This window comes from Symphalangus syndactylus, chromosome 14 (genome assembly GCF_028878055.3).
Source record: "Symphalangus syndactylus isolate Jambi chromosome 14, NHGRI_mSymSyn1-v2.1_pri, whole genome shotgun sequence".
NCBI classification, from domain to species: Eukaryota; Metazoa; Chordata; class Mammalia; order Primates; family Hylobatidae; genus Symphalangus; species Symphalangus syndactylus.
In genome coordinates this window covers 87,031,897-87,051,213 of record NC_072436.2, presented here as the reverse complement: position 1 = coordinate 87,051,213, position 19,317 = coordinate 87,031,897, and the positions used below count along the sequence as shown (strand labels likewise).

General features: G+C 39.5%; 1 protein-coding gene across 12 annotated transcripts in view; it reads right to left on the bottom strand.

Annotated features, from left to right (window-relative positions):
* Positions 1-19,317, bottom strand: part of ASB3 (ankyrin repeat and SOCS box containing 3) — a 273,478-nt gene that overhangs the window by 155,829 nt on the left and 98,332 nt on the right. For all 12 annotated transcript variants that reach the window (XM_055240430.2, XM_063618033.1, XM_055240433.2 and 9 more), the window contains one exon: positions 7,145-7,303. In XM_055240430.2, the coding sequence (XP_055096405.1) occupies positions 7,145-7,303 (159 nt within the window). The remainder of the gene's footprint in view (positions 1-7,144; positions 7,304-19,317) is intronic.

The following is a 19,317-nucleotide window of genomic DNA, read 5'->3' as shown; positions in this document are numbered from 1 at the left end:
AAAGCCAGGTGCAGTGGCTCACTGCTGTAATCCCAGTTCTTTGGGAGGCCGAGGCAGGCGGATCACTTCAGGTCAGGATTTTGAGACCAGCCTGGCCAATATGGTGAAACCTCATCGCCACTAAACGTACAAAAATTAGCCTGGCATGGTGGCAGGCACCTGTAAGCTCAGCTACTCAGGAGGCTGAGGCACAAGAATTGCTTGAACCCGGGAGGTGGAAGTTGCAGTGGGCGGAGATCGCACCACTGCACTCCAGCCTGGGTGACATAGTGAGACTCTGTCTCAAAAAAAAAAAAAAAAAAAAGTAATTAAAAGACATTGTGTTAAAACATAGAAAGGTGGCCGGGCACAGTGGCTCACGCCTGTAATCCCAGCACTTTGGGAGGCCGAGGCAGGTGGATCGCGAGGTCAGGAGATCTAGATCATCCTGGCTAACACGGCGAAACCTCATCTCTACTAAAAATACAAAAAAAAAAATTAGCCAGGCGTGGTCGTGGGCACCTGTAGTCCCAGCTACTAGGGAGGCTGAGGCAGGAGAATGGCATGAACGCGGGATGCGGAGCTTGCAGTGAGCCGAGATCACGCCACTGCACTCCAGCCTGGGCAGACAGAGCGAGACTCCGTCTCAAAAAAATTAATAAAAATAAATAAAACATAGGTATAATATAAAGTTGTATCAAGAACCATAAAACTAAAAAGACAAACAAAAGTAAAACCAGAACATAAAATTAACACTTTTTAAAGGTAACTTTTAGTAAACTCTATACTTTTAATCTAAGAAAACTCAAACCCATATTTTAAAGAACATGTCCTCAAGTAAAAATGCTTACATGACAATCCCTGAAGAAGATGATTAATCTTTCAGTTGAAAAATCTAAAAAAAACCTCCACAGCAAAGTTTTATTAACATAATATATATTAAGAGATATGAATGTGAAACCACAAAATTCATAGCACATCAAAAAATAGCCTTATGAATGATCACTTATCCATGAAGACACTAATGAAAAGTAAATCACATGGTGGTTTGTTCAATTTTGGAATATGTCTGCAGAGTCAAAGTTAAAGGATATGCTATGTGAGCTGAAGTATGACACATTTTACAGTTAAATATTGAAATAGACAGCCTCACCCAAGACTATTTATAAAACATTCTGTTCTTATTAAATATTACACAGAATAAGCAAACTCAGAAAAACAAAAAATGAAAAACAATCCATCAAAAGCCAAAAGCGCATGCCATGCAGTTCCCATGGAGTGTTCTATGAAATCACACTGGTTTGGAACTGAGCCTCCAATTTACCAATGTTTTCTAAACATAACAAAATAAAAAGGAAATCTATTTCCTAAATAATAGCTGGATTTTTCACTTAGAATTTATTATAGCTATCAATAAGAATATTTTTATTTCCAAAGCAGTTTTACCTACCCTTAGAGTATTTATTATGTGTATATGGAGCAAGGGGAAGGGAAAGAGAGCAGGGGAAGGACAAGACAAGGGTAGAAAAAAGAAATAAGGCGGCAAGACTCCTTGTTAAAAAATAAACTCTAACCTGTATGGTAGCAAAAAGATGTTCTGGAAGGACACTATTCATGTAGAAAGATGAGATGTTCCCTGAATTTCCCCTTTCTCGTGAGGTTTTCTCATTTTGATCCCTACTGCCATTAAGTTGAAGAGTTCCCTTTTAAAGCTCATCTTTATTAAAATGTTGGTGAGCTCTGTGTAGGAAAGATAGTCTCATTACAAACAGTGGAGTAGTCGACTTTCCAGAGTCCCTCCATTTAGCTTTACGTTCAATCATAATCAGATCCAACACACCTCTCATGTCAACAACTTTTCCGGTCACCTGGGAGATTTCCATAGTTCTATATTCACTTTCTACTCCTAGATCCTCTGGGTTTATATTCTATAGCCTCTAGCAATAGGCTAGTGGTATCTGGGCCATCAGGACAGGTCCTACAACATGTAATAGAGTATAGCTTCCCTTGAGGGAGAGAAACAAAATACCTCAAACAACATATTCCAAATTTTCAGTTTTGGAAGATAACTCTACAGATGGGAAAGGAAGCTTTTCTAGACAGGTTAGCCTTCCTTTCTCACTTTAAGTCCAACTAGTCCAGCTAGTCCAGCTACTCTTCCTCATCTAGAAATTATTTATAGTTTGATACAAACCTTGAAATACTTCGGATTTTGTTTTGATTTAAAAACTCTTTCATTATAGACTGAAGCAGGAATCACTACATGGTTATTTAAAAGATAGAAAGATTGTCGAAGTGCAGTGGCTCATGCCTGTAATCCCAGCACTTTGGGAAGCTAAGGGAGGAGGATCGCTTGAAGACCAGCCTGGGCAACATAGCAAGACCCCAACTCTACAAAAATTAAACATTAAAAAAAAATTAGCTGGGTGTGGTGGCGTGTGCTTGTGGTCCCAGCTACTCAAGAGGCTAAGGCAGGAGGACAGCTTGAGCCCAATAGTTTGAGGCTGTAGTGAGCTATGATTTTGCCACTGCACTCCAGCCTCGGCAAAAGAGCAAGACCCTATGTCAAAAAATAAAAAAAGGTAAAGGTGAGCAAGGCAGAGTGCTAAAGTTTGTCCTATTATTCATGATGCAGAGAAGACAATGAAGCCCATATTATCTAACTAAAGAGTCATATGTCCATTCCTTTTTATTCCACACACAACACCAATGCATATATGCCCATTCTTCCACACACTGTTTTTTGTTTTTTTGTTTTTGTTTTTGTTTTGAGACAGAGTTCTTTTTGTCCAAGCTGGAGTGCAATGGCACAATCTTGGCTCACTGCAATGTCTGCTCTCCCGGATTCAAGCGATTCTCCAGCCTCAGCCTCCCGAGTAGCTCAGATTACAGGCATGTGCCACCACACCCAGCTAATTTTTTGTATTTTTAGTAGAAACGGGGTTTCACCATGTTAGCCAGGCTGGTCTCGAACCCCTGACCTCAGGTGATCCGCCCGCCTCGGCCTCCCAAAGTGCTGAGATTACAGGTGTGAGCTACCACACCTGGCCCTTCCACATTATGTTTTTACAAACACTAAGGCCCTACTTTCCTTTTTTTAAATACTATATTGGCAGGGCACGGTATTTTGTATTAGTCAATACAAAAGATTTATTTCTTAGTCAATACAAATTTACCATTTACAAAATGGTAAATTCACTGCCAAAGAAACAAAATAAATCCTACTACTAAAAATAAGCAATTTAAAGTTATTTACTGGTTTGAATTATCTCCCATCTCTTGTTTCATTAACACAAAAAAGTACAAGTTAACTATACGTTGAAATATAAACCCCTAAAAACTCTGCATCTCTAATTTTCTCCAAATACTAGTAAAAGTAGGCACAATACTGAATTTCATAAATGGGACTCTAATAATAATAATAATAATAATAATTTGAAACTGTAAACTATGTGGCCAGAATAGCATTTCTCAAATAGTCCCATGGAATTTCAATGTTCCTGGAGGTATTCCTAAATGTTCCATAAAGAAAAAGAATACAGCTGGGCGCAGTGGCTCACGCCTGTAATCCCAGCACTTCGAGAGGCTGAGGCAGGCAGATTGCCTGAGGTCAGGAGTTCGAGATTAGCCTGGCCAACATGGTGAAACCCCATCTCTACTAAAAATACAAAAATTAGCCAGGCATTGTGGCGGGGGCTTGTAATCCCAGATACTCGGGAGGGCGAGGCAGGAGAAACACTTGAACCCGGGATGCGGAGGTTGCAGTGAGCTGAGATTGCGCCATTGTACTCCAGCCTGGACAACGAGAGTGAAAGAATAGTACAGTCAAATACGTTTCAAAGCTCTGCGATAAACAAATGTTGTTTAAAGAGAGGTCTTCTCAGAATCCTTCATTCTTTTATTTAACAAATAATTTACTGAACACCTACCATATACCAGGCACTAAACTGAGTTTAGGAGTTACAACAGCGAACAAGATGAATAAAATCCCTGCCTTAATGGAACATTCTTTCTAGTGAAGGGGGAAGTAAATAAACAAGGGAGTAGTAATTAACTGGAGTCAGTGATGAAGACACTAAAAGAGAATGCATGAAGAGATCAGTGGATACTTCAGACTGTGTGGGCACAATAAGTCACATATGTAATGTATTCATGTTTTTCTACACTGGGGGATATAGCACATAGTGTTTCACAAATGTATGTGATTAGGAAACCTTTCGTCAATAAACATGTTTTTAGTAGTTCACTGCATCAGTTTTCTACCCAAAACACAGACAACGGCAAGATCAAGATTCAAAGATAGCTCTTCTCTTCCTAAATCCAGTCTTTTTAAAGTTTTCTCACCTGTAAAAGCGGGACTAATAACAGTACATGTGGTCCCAGCTACTCAAGAGGCTAAGGCAGGAGGATAGCTTGAGCCCAATAGTTTGAGGCTATAGTGAGCTATGATTTTGCCACTGCACTCCAGCCTCGGCAAAAGAGCAAGACCCTACAACAGAAATCTCAGAATCATAGTGAAGATCCAATTATCTACTTCATGTAAAACACCCACACAAGGCTTAGTATACACTCTGCTTAATAAATGTTACTGTTAATACAGCACTCTGCACATGAAGTCTTCTGTCATTCAAGGGTGACTAATTATTCTCCCTTTTAAAATCTCAAACTTGTAAAATCACTTTTTTTACTCCTCTACGTAGAAGATTTCTTGAAGAAAGCAACTAGAATGGAGATTGCATATCGCTGAGCCTCAATAAATGCTTTCTCTGTAGTTGTACAGAATAACCAAAGTAGGTTAAATGCAGGTGCAGGGGAAAAAAGAAACAATATAAAAAGGCAATCACTCCTCTAGGAAACCCAAGCTACACTAAACCAAAGCTTCCATGAAACTTGTGCATAATACTTTTCACATATTCAAAGTACTTTCATAAATTAACATTACTAGTAATGTGTCATATTATTTCTGGTAAGATGCACTAAGATACCATGGCACTTCTGTGGTATTCCTGCCAGAAACACAAACCTTGAACCTTATCAAGAAGAAACATCAGACAAACCCAAATCAAAGGATATTCTACAAAATCAATGACCTGAACTCTTAAAAAAGTTAAAATCATAAAAGACTAAAAAACTGTTCCAAATTAAAGGAAGCCAAAGAGACATAACAACTAAATATAACAAGTGATCTTGGATTCGTCATGGACCAAAATCTTTTTTTCTTTTGCTATAAAAGACAATTCACGAAAAAATTGAATGAGGGCTGTAGACTAAATAATACTATTCTATCAATGTTAACTTCCTGATTAGATTATGATCATCATATGGTAGTCAGAATTTTATTGCTTTTAGGAGTTCACACTAAAGTAGAACTAAAGGGGCGTGATGTCTACAACTTAATCTCAAAAGGATTAAAAAAATACAAAGAAGGAAATTAAATGACAAACCTGGCAAAAGAAGAAAATCTGGGTGAAAAGTATATGGGAACCCTTTGTACTGTTATTGACTATTTCCATAAGTCTGAAATTATTTCAAAACAAAATGTCTAAATACAAAAGTAATGAGGAAAAAAGGAAAGATGAAAAATAATCCTATGAATAGATGCTCAACATCATCGACAATTAGGAAAATGCAATAAAAACCACAGTGAGATACTACTAAACCTCCATTAGAATTACTAAAATATAAGGGAGAAAAAGAAAAAGCTGGCAATAGCAAATGTTGGCAAGGATATGGGGCAACTAAAAGTCTCAAAGATTACTGAAGGAAATGCAAACCGGTAGAAAAAAACTTCCAACTTGTTTTCCAAAGTTAAACATATATTTACCATATGTCATACCAATCCTAAATATTAACCTAAGAGAAATAAAAACTTATATTGACACAAAACCTGTCTGCAAATGTTTATAGTAGATTTAGTCATAACCACTAAACACTGAAAACAACTCAAATATCCAACCGATAAATGGATAAACTTCTATTTATTCACATCTATTTAATAGAATACGATTCAGCAACAAAAAGAAATGGATTATTGATACATGCAACAATATGGATGAATCTCAAAAGTATCATGATAGCTAAAGGAAGCCAGTCTCAAAGGCTACATGGTGTATATTAATTCATATATATGAACAGATCAGTCACTGTCAGGGGTGGAGCTGGGGGGAGGGAGGAAAATATTGATTAAAAATTGGCACCATGATGGAATTTTGAGGAGTGATGGAATGGTTCTGTATGTTGATTGTTGTCATTACAGAATTTTATGAATACATCAAAACTCACAGAACTGTTATATTAAAAAGAATGAATTTTACTAAAGTACATAAATTTAAATAATATTTTTAAGTCCACAAGGAAAAAAAGTACTTTTACAGACAACTCATTTCATTCTCAGCCCAATAACAAAGACTAGATAGGTACCATTATTCTCATTTTATAAGTGAGGATACTGAAACATATAGTAAATAAATAAATATACAAATCACATGTGGCAGGACCAAAACTATAGTCCAGATGTACTGATTCTATTCCAAATGCTTCATTGACTCAATTTTCTCATGTTCCACTAAACTTTATGGGACACAATGTCCCTGAAGACAAATTGAATCAAATAGAAGAAAGGAGGAAAAGAAGAAAAAAGACAGTTATTGGAAGAAAGCCATTTAGAATTTGGCTGTCGTCCTTAAAGAATTAAAAAACAGTCTGTAATGGAAGAGGTCTGAACAGTGATCCATACAGGCAACACATTAACTGGCATTAAAGTATTAGCTGGTGATTTCTTCCATAAAAGCTTCTTAATTTTTTAATGCTAAGAAAAGGCAAAAGCAAACATAAAGCATTCGCAGGTAACCTTGCAACTATTGCTACAATGTAAGTGATACCTGGTCTTCAGAACTACACTGAGAACAATGATGGTGCCTACAATTCAAAACAGATTTTGCAACTTTAAATAAACAAAGTCCCAGAGGCTACCACCCAAGAATAGAAAACAAGAGCAAAACCTTTAAAAAAATCTTTTCAGTTTCAAAAATCAAAGAAGTAGTGGTATAATAGTTGCCAAAAGAACACACTAGAAGCACAACAGCTGAAGGAAAAATAAAGCTTAGTTTAACAAAAAAATAATAATGATGAAAAATTGCATCTGCACCACAAATAGCATACTTACCTAAAAACAATGGTGTTGTTTCTTCTAAAGTAGTTGCATTAGGATCTGCCCCAGCTTCTAAAAGAATCTGTAAGATTTTCCAATGTCCTTGACTTGCAGCGAGATGCAAAGCACAGAAACCTTCAAAGGTCTTCATCTTAAGGTAGTTTTCAGATGAATCTGTGGAAGAATCAAAGCCCAACAACTAGAAGGTATTACTTCTATTTCCTGGTTTTAAAAAGCAAAGATTCCAAGAGGAATTTAATGAACTATTAAAATGTAAGTAATGTATAAATGACAGGTTTCACCATTTAAAACTCTAGAAAATCAAGAAAAAGTTCGACAGAGATCCCACTGTGAACAGCTCTTTGGTATTCTTAATACAAAAATCCTGTCCACTCGCTCCCATTTTCTCTTCTCTAATTTTTACGGAGTAAGGGAAGAGGAGTGGCAGAAATTGAAAGGTAACAAAAGCAATAATCTGAGGAGGATGCAGCACTAAAGATTTGCTTAAACAGAATTTATTGAAATATTCATCAATTTTATTTTTTTATTTTTAAATTTCTATAAGGGAAATGGTCTGATCTCTTAGCATTACTTCCTTGTACTCAACTAATACCATGAGGCAGTTTTAAATATTCCTTTTCTAACTTAAGACTATGGTCTAATAGTTAATGAAAACTGCAATTCTAAAAGAATAAAATGCACTCCAACACAACCAGTGACATATAATATGGAATTTATGAGTTAAAGTTTCTGAAATGTATTTGTTATGAAAATGTCAAGGTTCTGGTAACACTCAAATTATACAAATAATATTTACACAATAAAATTCTATGCCCATTATAGAAGGATGGGCTCTAACATGAAGGGTGAAGACATTTCTGAGAGCTGGAATAAACTAAACAGAAAATAAAAAAAAAAAACTTAAACATTTTCTTGAAGTGTCAGAATTGAAACAAATGCTCCTAACTAGTTATCTATTTTAAGTAATTCTTGTAATTGTAACTCACTGATGAAACAAGCAGATTAAGCCATAATATCCCAGTAACAGCTTCTAAGTACATATATTCAAAGAAAACAGTCTCAAACTTCACAGACACACAACTAAACGGCAAGACAGAGTGGTCATATTTTAAAAGGACATATCACAGAAATAGGGTTTCAGAGATTAGTCAAAAGTTGACTCTTATTCAAAGTAGTTTATTGAGATTAGTCGGAGATTAGTCAGACATGACCCTTATTTCATGTATTAACTTGACAAGTTTTGTGAATACAAATGACATGAAAACCTAGGAACACAAAGACATATATAGATAATTGACATCAGTAGATTGGCTCCTAAATGGGAAATTTCAATATTATAAAGATACCGATTCTTCCCAAAATAATTAATAAATTTAATACAATTCTAATAAAAATGCCAGTAGAGATGTTTGCTTGTTTTATACTTGATAAAGTAACTCAAGTTGATAAGGCTAAGGTAGTGATGCAGGATTTTTTGCTCCTTAGTTCAGCTAAAATCCAGGTTCTTGTGTCAACACCGGGACAAATTAGGCATGTGGACACACTGAAAGGTGAGGAGAGCAGAATTTATTAAAAGAAAGCTCTCAGCTAAAAAAGGGGGTCCTGCCAATAGGTTCCCACTCCACAGACTGAATACCAGACCACCACACATGAGCTGAAGAGGCCAGGCTCCTCCCCACTGCATAAGGTGAGAATTCCCAGCGGCTTCACCCCATTCTTCCAGTGCACAGGCAGCCTCTTATTCTGAGCCACTCCACATTGATTTATTTCCCTTTCTGTGCACGTGTTAAGGGACGGAATTTTTCACCCCCATGGGCATGTTTAGGCAAGCCCCATGTGCACAATGACCTGGGCAGCATTTGGCTGTCTCCTCTCTCTATAAGTAGGGCAGGTAAGAGTAACAAATAATTTAGAAAAATGAACAAGACAAGCATTGAAGCGTGCCTAGACTTACTATATATTAAACCATGTCTTAAAGTTAGAAAAAGTAAAGTAAAATGCTCCTGGTACAAATGCAGAAAGGAAGGTACCCATAAGAGAAAGGAATCAACAGAAGCAATAAGAGACTAAGAAAGATGGTCACTAAAAGGTAGGAGACCTAGACCAGTGTTACATTACAGAAGCCAAGGAACTTTCTCTTATAAAGAAAAGATGTTCTCCTCCACTTACAAAGAAAAAAGAGAGATAAAGTTTAATCCTGGCCATTTAAATATTATGGCTTACAGCAGAAAGAGTGAACCTTAACATATGCAACTTAAAAAAAAAATCAACCAGGAGGTAAAAGGAAGGGGGATCCTAAGATAGAATGCAGACTGTGACAAAAGAATCTAATTGGATTACAAATATATGTCATAACCACACTGAGAGATAGAGAAAAAGACACTGGTCTACATAACTTTGATAAATGATGCTATGACTGAAAACTGCAAGACTAAAGACAAAAAGAACTGCACATAAACACTATGGTCTAGTTGGTAAAGTTGTTTCTAGGAGTAGAGATTAACAATTCTGAAACCACTCTACATGAATACGAAGAACAAACAAATAAATAAACAGATGGCAGATCTGGTGGCCAGGTTTCTTACTGTTGGAGAGGAAGGTTACACATAAGGAAAGAGGGAAGGCTAGAATGAACCATGTGTTCTAGAGTAGAGTCCAGACATCAGTATGAATTCATGTTTAGCTTAATATAGACACAGATGGCTAGACACAGAAACAACTACAGATGTATATATACATGGGTTATAATATATAAATATATGTTCTAGATCTGTCTGCTGAAAGGGCTTAAAATCAATGACAGTCCAGTAGCAACAAGCACATCCAGTCCTCAGAGCTTCGTTTTCTCTTTTTTTTTTTTTTTTTTTTGAGACAGTGTTGCCCAGGATGGAGTGCAGTGGCGTGATCTCGGCTCACTGCAACCTCCACCTCTCAGGTTCAAGCGATTCTCCTGCTTCAGCCTCCTGAGTAGCTGGGATTACAGGCGCACCACCACACCTGGGTAATTTTTTGTATTTTTTTTAGTAGAGACGTGTTTTTGCCATGTTGGCCAGGCTGGTCTCAAACTCCTGGCCTCAGGTGATCCGCCTGACTCGGCCTCCCAAAGTGCTGAGATTACAGGCGTGAGCCACCATGCCTGGACTTAGATCTTGGTTTTCGATATCATTCTCCCATAAAGGAAACCAGCACTCTTATGAAAATGGCTGATTCTAAGGCTGAGGTGGGAAACATACAAAGAGTCTGGAGCATACTGTAGGTCCAAAAGGTAAAACGTGCTCAAAAAAACAAACAATGGGGGCATGCAAAAGAGACAACAGGAGCCACTCTGAAAGGGCATCCTATGACCAAAACAATATGAGCAACAAAATAAATTACATTGTATTAAATTGTAACCTAAAGTACAGGTATAAAATAAGTAACAATGAGTTCGTGCAGATATAAATGACTAAATATATAAATTAATGGAAGAGAAGAGATAAATCTCCCATGTCGAAGAATTTCAAATAATTTATGTAAAGACTACTCCATCAAGGAAGTAGAGTTTAATTCCCACTTCTTGAGTGCAAGCCACCCTTAATGACTTGCATACACACTCATCTTGGGAATAGGAAATAAAATCTCCTGTGATTATCTATGAAGTAAAGAAAATTAAAAGGCACTTCTCACACAGGTGAGAAATACTGAAGTCAATTTACTATTAACTTGAGATCTCGAAATATTTTAACTGTAGAAAAAAAGATATTAAGCTAACTTTAAAATCACTGGACCAGGAAGATAACATTTGAAGTTGGATTTAGGCTGCAACTTTGACTCTGCTAGAAATAATATGGGTTACACTTCGGGCCAATTACTTAAACCTCTCTGAGGCTCAGGTTCCATAACAGTGAAACGAGGATAAATTAGCTGGACCAACTCTCAATAGGGTTCAGTAGAATTAGGTATATAGTCCGAATTTTTGTAAAATGCAAATGCAGATAGATATGCAATTTAAGTACTGTCAAAGGTGTTACAAATTTGGTAAAGTCTCCAAAGCATCATTTTAAGAAAATTTTCAGTACCCACTATAAATTAGTTTTGAAAGTTCCGAAGAACTTTCCTTAAACTGATACATGAGTTTTAGCAAAGGGATCTTACCTACCTTGTACTGGACCATCAACCGCCACCTTCTCACTCTCTTCCCTTCTCTACAGGGGGGCTTCTTGAAAAAGAAATGGCTCATCCTATTCACTGTTTTTAATGCTTTAATTTCTCTTTACCCTCAAAGGAAGGCAAAGTGGCTTCTCCTTCTCATCTACTTACTGAAACTTTAAATGGTATGGGTATTAAAGACATTCTTAACGGACAAACACAATGAGTACTTCAGGTCTTTCACAACTTGTGAGTTCTTTCCTGGGAATACTTGGAGAATTAGAGCCACCTCAGTTGAACCAATGCCAGCCACTGACGCCTGTGTAGCAATGACAAGAGTTGGCCCAAACACTGCCAATGAAACCACACCCTATGTTTGCTGACATAAAGTGTCTTTTTACTTATGAATAATAAACTTGTCTATTACTTCTTATAAAAGTGGTAGTGATGGGTGGTAGACCGTTATTTTTGTTTTCTGCAAACTCTAACAGGTAAAGTAAAACCACAAGGTTTTCAGTAGAGGAGATAGGTTAAGTATTAAGACCAGAGTATTTCTCAACAGCTGAGCCAGAATTTGATGACAAATTTACTATGTGCCAATCACAAGTGTAATGTCAAGATTATATCACCACACCATTTACACAATTTATATTATCTTACTATGTTTTATTTAGGTATTATAAGAAAAGGTTAGATATAAAATAATTTCCACAATACAAGGAATTTTATTATGTGCAAACTTCTGAGATAACCCTCAGGAGAGACTTCATAATGCACAAAGATGCATGGAAGAAGTCAGTGAAGAGGAAGAGGTTGAAAGGCATTACAAAGAAAGTAGACACCGTAAGAAAAGTGACGACAAAATGCCCGAAACACATATAATACCAAAGGATTAATATCCAGAATACATAAAGAGCTCTTTAAAGATAAGGCAAGGCCTAATGCAGTGGCTCATGCCTGTAATCCCAGCACTTTGGGAGGCCAAGGAAGGATTATCACTTGAGGCCAGGAGTTTTGAGACCAACCTGGACAACAGAGTAAGACCCCCCATCTCTACAAAATATAGAAAACTAAAAAATTAGCCTGATGTGATGGCATATGTCTGTGGTCCCAGTTATTCCAGAGAGTGAGATGGGAGGATCACTTAAGCCTAAGAGTTGGAAGCTGCAATGAGCCATGATCACACCACTGTACTCCAGCTTGAGCAACAGAGTAAGACCCCATCTCTTTAAAAAAATTTTTTAATTAAAAAAATAAAAATAAGGTAAGTCTAGAACTTCCAAATGGAAATCCTCCCTGTCTAATGACATCATTCTAATAGTAGAATCCAGCAATCTCTGAAGAGACCTATCATTCAGATTTACATTTACTTGAGCTACTATATTCCCTTTCTTTGCTTAAGCTAGCTTGAACTAGGATTCTTTCGCTCGGTACTGAAAGGATCCTGATTAACGTAGCATACAATTTAGCGGTATCTATCAATATTTTAACTTGGCATGGTGATGGTTAATTTTACATGTCAACTTGACTGGGTTAAGGGATGCCCACATAGCTGCTAAAACATTTCTGGGTATATCCATGAAGATGTTTCAGGAAGACATTACCATCTGAATGGTAATGTTTATTCAGCAGACTGAATAAACAAGACCCACCCTCACCAATGTGGGCGGGCATCATGTAATCCTTTAAGGACCTAAAAGAAAAAAAAGGCGGGCAACCCCCTTTGGGTCTCCTCCCATTGTGTGGGAACTCTGTTTTCACTCTATTAAATCTTGCAACTGCACACTCTCTGGTCCATGTTTGTTCCAGTTCGAACTGAGCTTTCGCTCACCGTCCACCACTGCTGATCACCATCGTCGCAGACCCGCCGTTGACTTCCACCCCTCCGATCTGACAGGGTGTCCACTGCATTTCTGATCCAGCGAGGCAGCGCCCATTGCTGCTCCCAGTCAGGCTACAGGCTCACCATTGTTCCTGCACAGGCTAAGTGCCTGGAGTTCATCCTAATCGAGCTGAACAGAGCTGTAACACTCACTGCACGGTCCAAGATTCCTTGGAATCCGTGAGGCCAAGAACCTGAGGTCAGAGAACAAGAGGCTTGCCACCATCTTGGAAGCAGCCTACCACCATCTTGGGAGCTCTAAGAACAAGGACCCCCCGGTAACATTTTGTGACCACGAAGGGACCTCCAAAGCGGTGAGTAATATTGGACCACTTTCGCCTGTTATTCTGTCCTATCCTTCCTTAGAATTGGAGCAAAATACTAGGCACCTGTCAGCCAGTTAAAAATGATTAGTGTGGCCGCAAGACTTAAGACTCAGGTGTGAGGCTATCTGGGAAAGGGCTTTCTAACAACCCCCAACCCTTCTGGGTTGGGAGCGTTGGTCTGCCTGGAACCAGCTTCTGCTTTCAATTTTCCTGGGGAGGCTGAGGGCCAACTAGAGGCAGAAAGCTGTCGTCCTGAACTCCCAGCGTTAGCTGGTTGAGATCCTAGCACAGCCGAAGTCTCTACTCAACAGTCACCCATGCATGCACCCCTACCTTTCCTTCTGACCCATACCTCCTGGGTCCCGACCACAACTTTCTTGAAAGTGTAGCCCAAAATTCTCCTTACTTCTGAATCTACTTCCTCTGATCCCTGCCTCCTAGGTACTAATGGTTCATACTTCAATTCCTCTCCCAAGTATTAGAGCAAGTTGTATCTCCAAAGGGATCTAAGGAAACCCTATGCTGTGTCCTTAGGCATCTAGGCTATGAATGCACGGAATCTTGTCCCTGGTGTCCCAGTTTAGATATACAGCTCTTGACATAGGCAGTTATGTGAGACCCATTCCCCACCACCCTTGCCAGGGCCCCAAGTTTGTAAATGGCTAGGAGGATTGCTCTCCCATTGTGTAAGATGCTCTCCTCCCCTGATTTCTACCCAGCTTACCCCTCTGCAATACAATCTCCAAGCCTTGGCTCCTTGGCCAGGGCCTTGAAACTCATGACCCAGTACTTTAACAACTGGAACTGGGTCTATGACAACATAATAGATCAGGATGAAAGCAAATTAGGTAAGTCAAGGAGAGAAGAGACAGAGAGAGAGAGACAAGAGAGAAAAGAGAGGGAGAGAGAGAAAAAGAGAGATAGAAGTAGTAAAGAAAAAATAGTGTGCCCTATTCCTTTAAAAGCCAGGGTAAATTTAAAACCTATAATTGATAATTGAAGGTCTTCTCTGTGACCCTATAACACTCCAATACTACCTTGTTGTCAGTGTAAACAAGGGCATAGCCTGAAAACACTGAGACCACTGACAACCCATAGCCTTCCTATCAAAAATCCTTAACCCAGTAACCCACAGAAAAAGGCACATAGGATAAACAGGATCCATCTCTCATATTTCGTACCCGCAAGGACTTAATCCGGGGCAACAAACAGTTTAAGATCAATAATTAGGGCATATTCCTACAAGGGAAAGAAGGACAAAGGCCCTAGTGGGCAAAAACTCTATCTCGATCCTAACTCAAAAGGTTACCCACACCCTCTCCGAAAAAAATTTGCGTAAGAATTGTTGTTTATGGGAATGCATCTTGATGGGGCAGCTGGGTTGTTATGAAATACTCAGGAACCCAGCCCAGCTCTAGAACTCACCCTTGAGCGCAAAGGCAATGTTAGGCATGCTGGTAAAGGACTACTAGAATCCAGCAGCCCAGACCCCTTTCTTTGTGGTCAAGAAAGGCGGGAAAAGGGGTGCAGGACTGCTACATTGGTGAGCGTAACTAATCCGATAAGCAGAGGTCCATGGGTAGTTACACACCCTGGAAAGGAATAAGCACTAGGACCACAGAGGACACTCTAGGGCTAATGCTCATCGGAAAACGACTAGAGGTGCTGGCATCCCTATGTTCTTTTTTCAGATGGAAGACATTCCCCCCAAGGCAAAAACGCCCCTAAGATGTATTCTGGAGAATTCGGCCCAGAGTGTATGTACCTTTTTCCCTGTCAGACTTGAAGCAAATTAAAATAGACCTAGGTAAATTCTCAGATAACCCTGATGGCTATATTGATGTTTTACAACGGTTAGAACAATGCTTTGATCTGACATAGAGAGATACAATGTTACTGCTAGATCAGACACTAACCACAAAAGAGAGAAGTGCCGCCATATCTGCAGCCCGAGAGTTTGGCAATCTCTGGTATCTCAGTCAGGTCAATGATAGGATGACAATAGAGGAAAGAGAACAATTCCCCACAGGCCAGCAGGCAGTTCCCAGCGTACACCCTCATTGGGATGCAGAATCAGAACATGGAGATTGGTGCCGCAGACATTTGCTAACTTGCGTGCTAGAAGGCTAAAAAAAACTAGGAAGAAGACTATGAATTATTCAATGATGTCCACTACAACACAGGGAAAGGGAGAAAAATCCTACCGCCTTTCTGGAGAGACTAAGGGAAGCATTGAGAAAGCATACCTCTCTGTCGCCTGACTCTATTGAAGGCCAACTAATCTTAAAGGATAAGTTTATCTCTCAGTCAGCTGCAGACATCAGAACAAAACTTCAAAAGTCTGCCTTAGGCCCGCAGCAAAACTTAGAAACCCTATTGAACTTGGCAACCTCGGTTTTTTATAATAGAGATCAGGAGGAGCAGGCAGAATGGGATAAACGGGATAAGAAAAAGGCCACCGCTTTAGTCATGGCCTTCAGGCAAATGGACTTTGAAGGCTCTGGAACAGGGAAAGCCTGGGCAAATTGAATGCCTAATAGGGATTGCTTCCAGTATGGTTTACAAGGACATTTTAAAAAAGATTGTCCGAATAGAAATAAGCCGCCCCCTCATCCATGCCCCTTATGTCAAGGGAATCACTGGAAGGTCTACTGCCCCAGGGGACGAAGGTCCTGTGAGTCAGAAGCCACTAACCAGATGATCCAGCAGCAGGACTGAGGGTGCCCAGGGCAAGCGCCAGCCCATGCCATCACCCTCACAGAGCCCCGGGTACGCTTGACCATTGAGGGCCAGGAGGTTAACTGTCACCTGGACACTGGCGCGGCTGTCTCAGTCCTACTCTCCTGTCCCGGACAACTGTCCTCCAGATCTGTCACTATCCGAGGGGATCCTAGGACAGGCAGTCACTATATACTTCTCCCAGCCACTAAGTTGTGACTGACGAACTTTACTCTTTTCACATGCGTTTCTAATTATGCCTGAAAGCCTCACTCCTTTGTTAGGGAGAGACATCCTAGGAAAAGCAGGGGCCGTTATACACTAGAATTAGGAGAAGGAAAAAGGGTAAATATATATACAGACTCTAAGTATGCTTACCTAGCTCTCCATGCCCATGCAACAATATGGAGAGAAAGGGAATTCCTAACTTCCGAGGGAACACCTATCAAACATCAGGAAGACATTAGGAGATTATTTTTGGCTGTACAGAAACCTAAAGAGGTGGCAGTTTTACACTGCTGGGGTCATCAGAAAGAAAAGAAAAGAAGTGGAAGGAAACCGCCAAGCGGATATTGAAGCCAAAAGAGTTGCAAGGTTGGACCCTCCATTAGAAATGCTTACAGAAGGACCCCTAGTATGGGGTAATCCCCTCCAGGAAACCAAGGCCCACTACTCAGCAGAAGAAATAGAATGGGGAACCTCAAGAGGACATAGCTTCCTCCCCTCAGGATGGCTAGCCACTGAAGAAGGAAAAATACTTTTGCCTGCAGCTAACCAATGGAAATTACTTAAAACCCTTCACTAGACCTTTCACTTAGGCATTGATAGCACCCATCAGATGGCCAAATCATTATTTACTGGACCAGGCCTTTTCAAAACTTTCAAGCAGATAGTCAGGGCCTGTGAAGTATGCCGAAGAAATAATCCCTGGCACTTCAGGCCTACATTTCAATCCCTGTATCTTTAACCTTCTTGTTAAGTTTGTCTCTTCCAGAATCAAAGCTATAAAACTACAAATCGTTCTTCAAATGGAACCCCAGATGCAGTCCATGACTAAGATCTACTGCGGACCCCTGGAACAGCCTGCTAGCCCATGCTCCGATGTTAATGACATCGAAGGCACTCCTCCTGACGAAATCTCAACTGCACAACCCCTACTATGCCCCAATACAGGAGGAAGCACTTAAGAGCAGTCGTCGGCCAACCTCCCCAAAAGCACTTGGGTTTTACTGTTGAGAGGGGGGACTGAGAGACAGGACTAGCTGGATTTCCTAGGCCCACTAAGAATTCCTAAGCCTAGCTGGGAAAGGTGACCGCACCTACCTTTAAACACGGGGCTTGTAACTCAGCTCACACCTGACCAATCAGGTAGTAAAGAGGGCTCACTAAAATATAAATTAGGCTACAGCACGAGGTAAAGAAATAGTCAAATCATATATCGCCTGAGAGCACAGAGGGAGGGACAATGATCAGGATATAAACTCAGGCATTTGAGCAGGGAGCGGCAACCCCCTTTGGGTCCCCTCCTGTTGTATGGGGGCTCTGTTTTCACTCTATTAATCTTGCAAATGAAAAAAAAAAAAAAAAGGCAGAGGGAGAATTCATTCTCTCTTGAGCTAGGACATGCATCTTCTCCTGCCCTTGGATACTGGAGATCCTGATCCTCAGGCCTTCAAACTCCAGGACTTATACCAGTGGCTTCCCACACCCCAGTTCTCAGTCCTTTGGCCTCAAACTGAGAGTTACACTATCACTTCCCCTGGTTCTCAGGCCTTCAGACTCAGGCTGAGTTACACCACCAGCTTCCCTGGTTCTCCATCTTACAGAGAGCATATCATGGGACTTCTCAGCTCCCATAATTGCATTAGCCAATTCCCATAGTAAATCCCCTCTTGTCTATCTATATATATTCTATTGGTTCTATTTCTCCAGAAAACTCTAACTTACCAAACAGTAATTGCACTTCTAAAACCCCATACTACAGAAATGCTTAACCATGTGGACAAAGATATACACAAAAGGATGTTCACTGGATCACTAGTTTTAACAGCAAAACTTTAGGAAACAACAAAATGTCTATCAATAGGAGAATGGTTACATAAATTACATTACATCTCTACCATGAAATACGACGCAAAAGTGTTTTCACTCAAGAGAGCAGAAGAGTGACTTGGTCTGTTGTATTTTAAAATACAACAGACCTCTAATATATTGAGGGTGGCCTGTCATAGGATGGAGAGGGAGCAATGGCAGATAGAGAAGATCGGTTAAGATGCTATTACAGCAACGCAGACAAGAGATGTGGCTCTGACAAAGGTGTTAATGGTAGTGAGAAGTGATCTGACTGTGTGTGTGTGTGTGTGTGTGTATACATACACACAAATATAGACATACACATACACAAATTTGCTGACTGACTAGTGAGAAATATGAGAAAAAGGAATTAATGATGGCCCAGTTTCTGGCCTGAGCTGGAACAACAGAATATTTCTATCTAACAGATGAAAAACTAAACCTCTTACAGGTTAAAAAACCTGTCCAAAGTCACACCAATAAAATGGTAGAGTCACTAGAATCCAGGTCCATCTGACCGTAACTCTTAATCACTATGCTACAGTGATTTGTTTGTCTAAGGAACTTCAGCATCCGTTACTGTGCCCAGTATTAGTGCATATTTTCTCATTTAACATGAACTAATAAAAAATACTATGAGCTAGATCATTTATTAGCCAAATAAAAGTACTTTTTAGCTATATGCTTAATAATTATAAGATTTTTAAGTGACTTTTAGTCAGCAAATGACTTACTATTGAATGGCATTAATTGCCAGTGAAGATCATTACTGCCCTCCAGGACGACAAGCTTCATAAAATCTCAACACCCATTACACCCAACCTCCAATACAGGAGAGAAGACAAGCAAATTTGTTATCTGTGCTAATATGTTAAACAGAAAACTAAAATGAGATACATAAGAAATACAAAAATACGTATGCATATTAAACTTCTATGTAATCTACACCACACTTGAATGCTCTTCTCCAACTTGAGTCAGAAGACCATGTATGGTACTCAGAATGGATTCCAAATCTAAATTGAAGACACAGTAAAGCA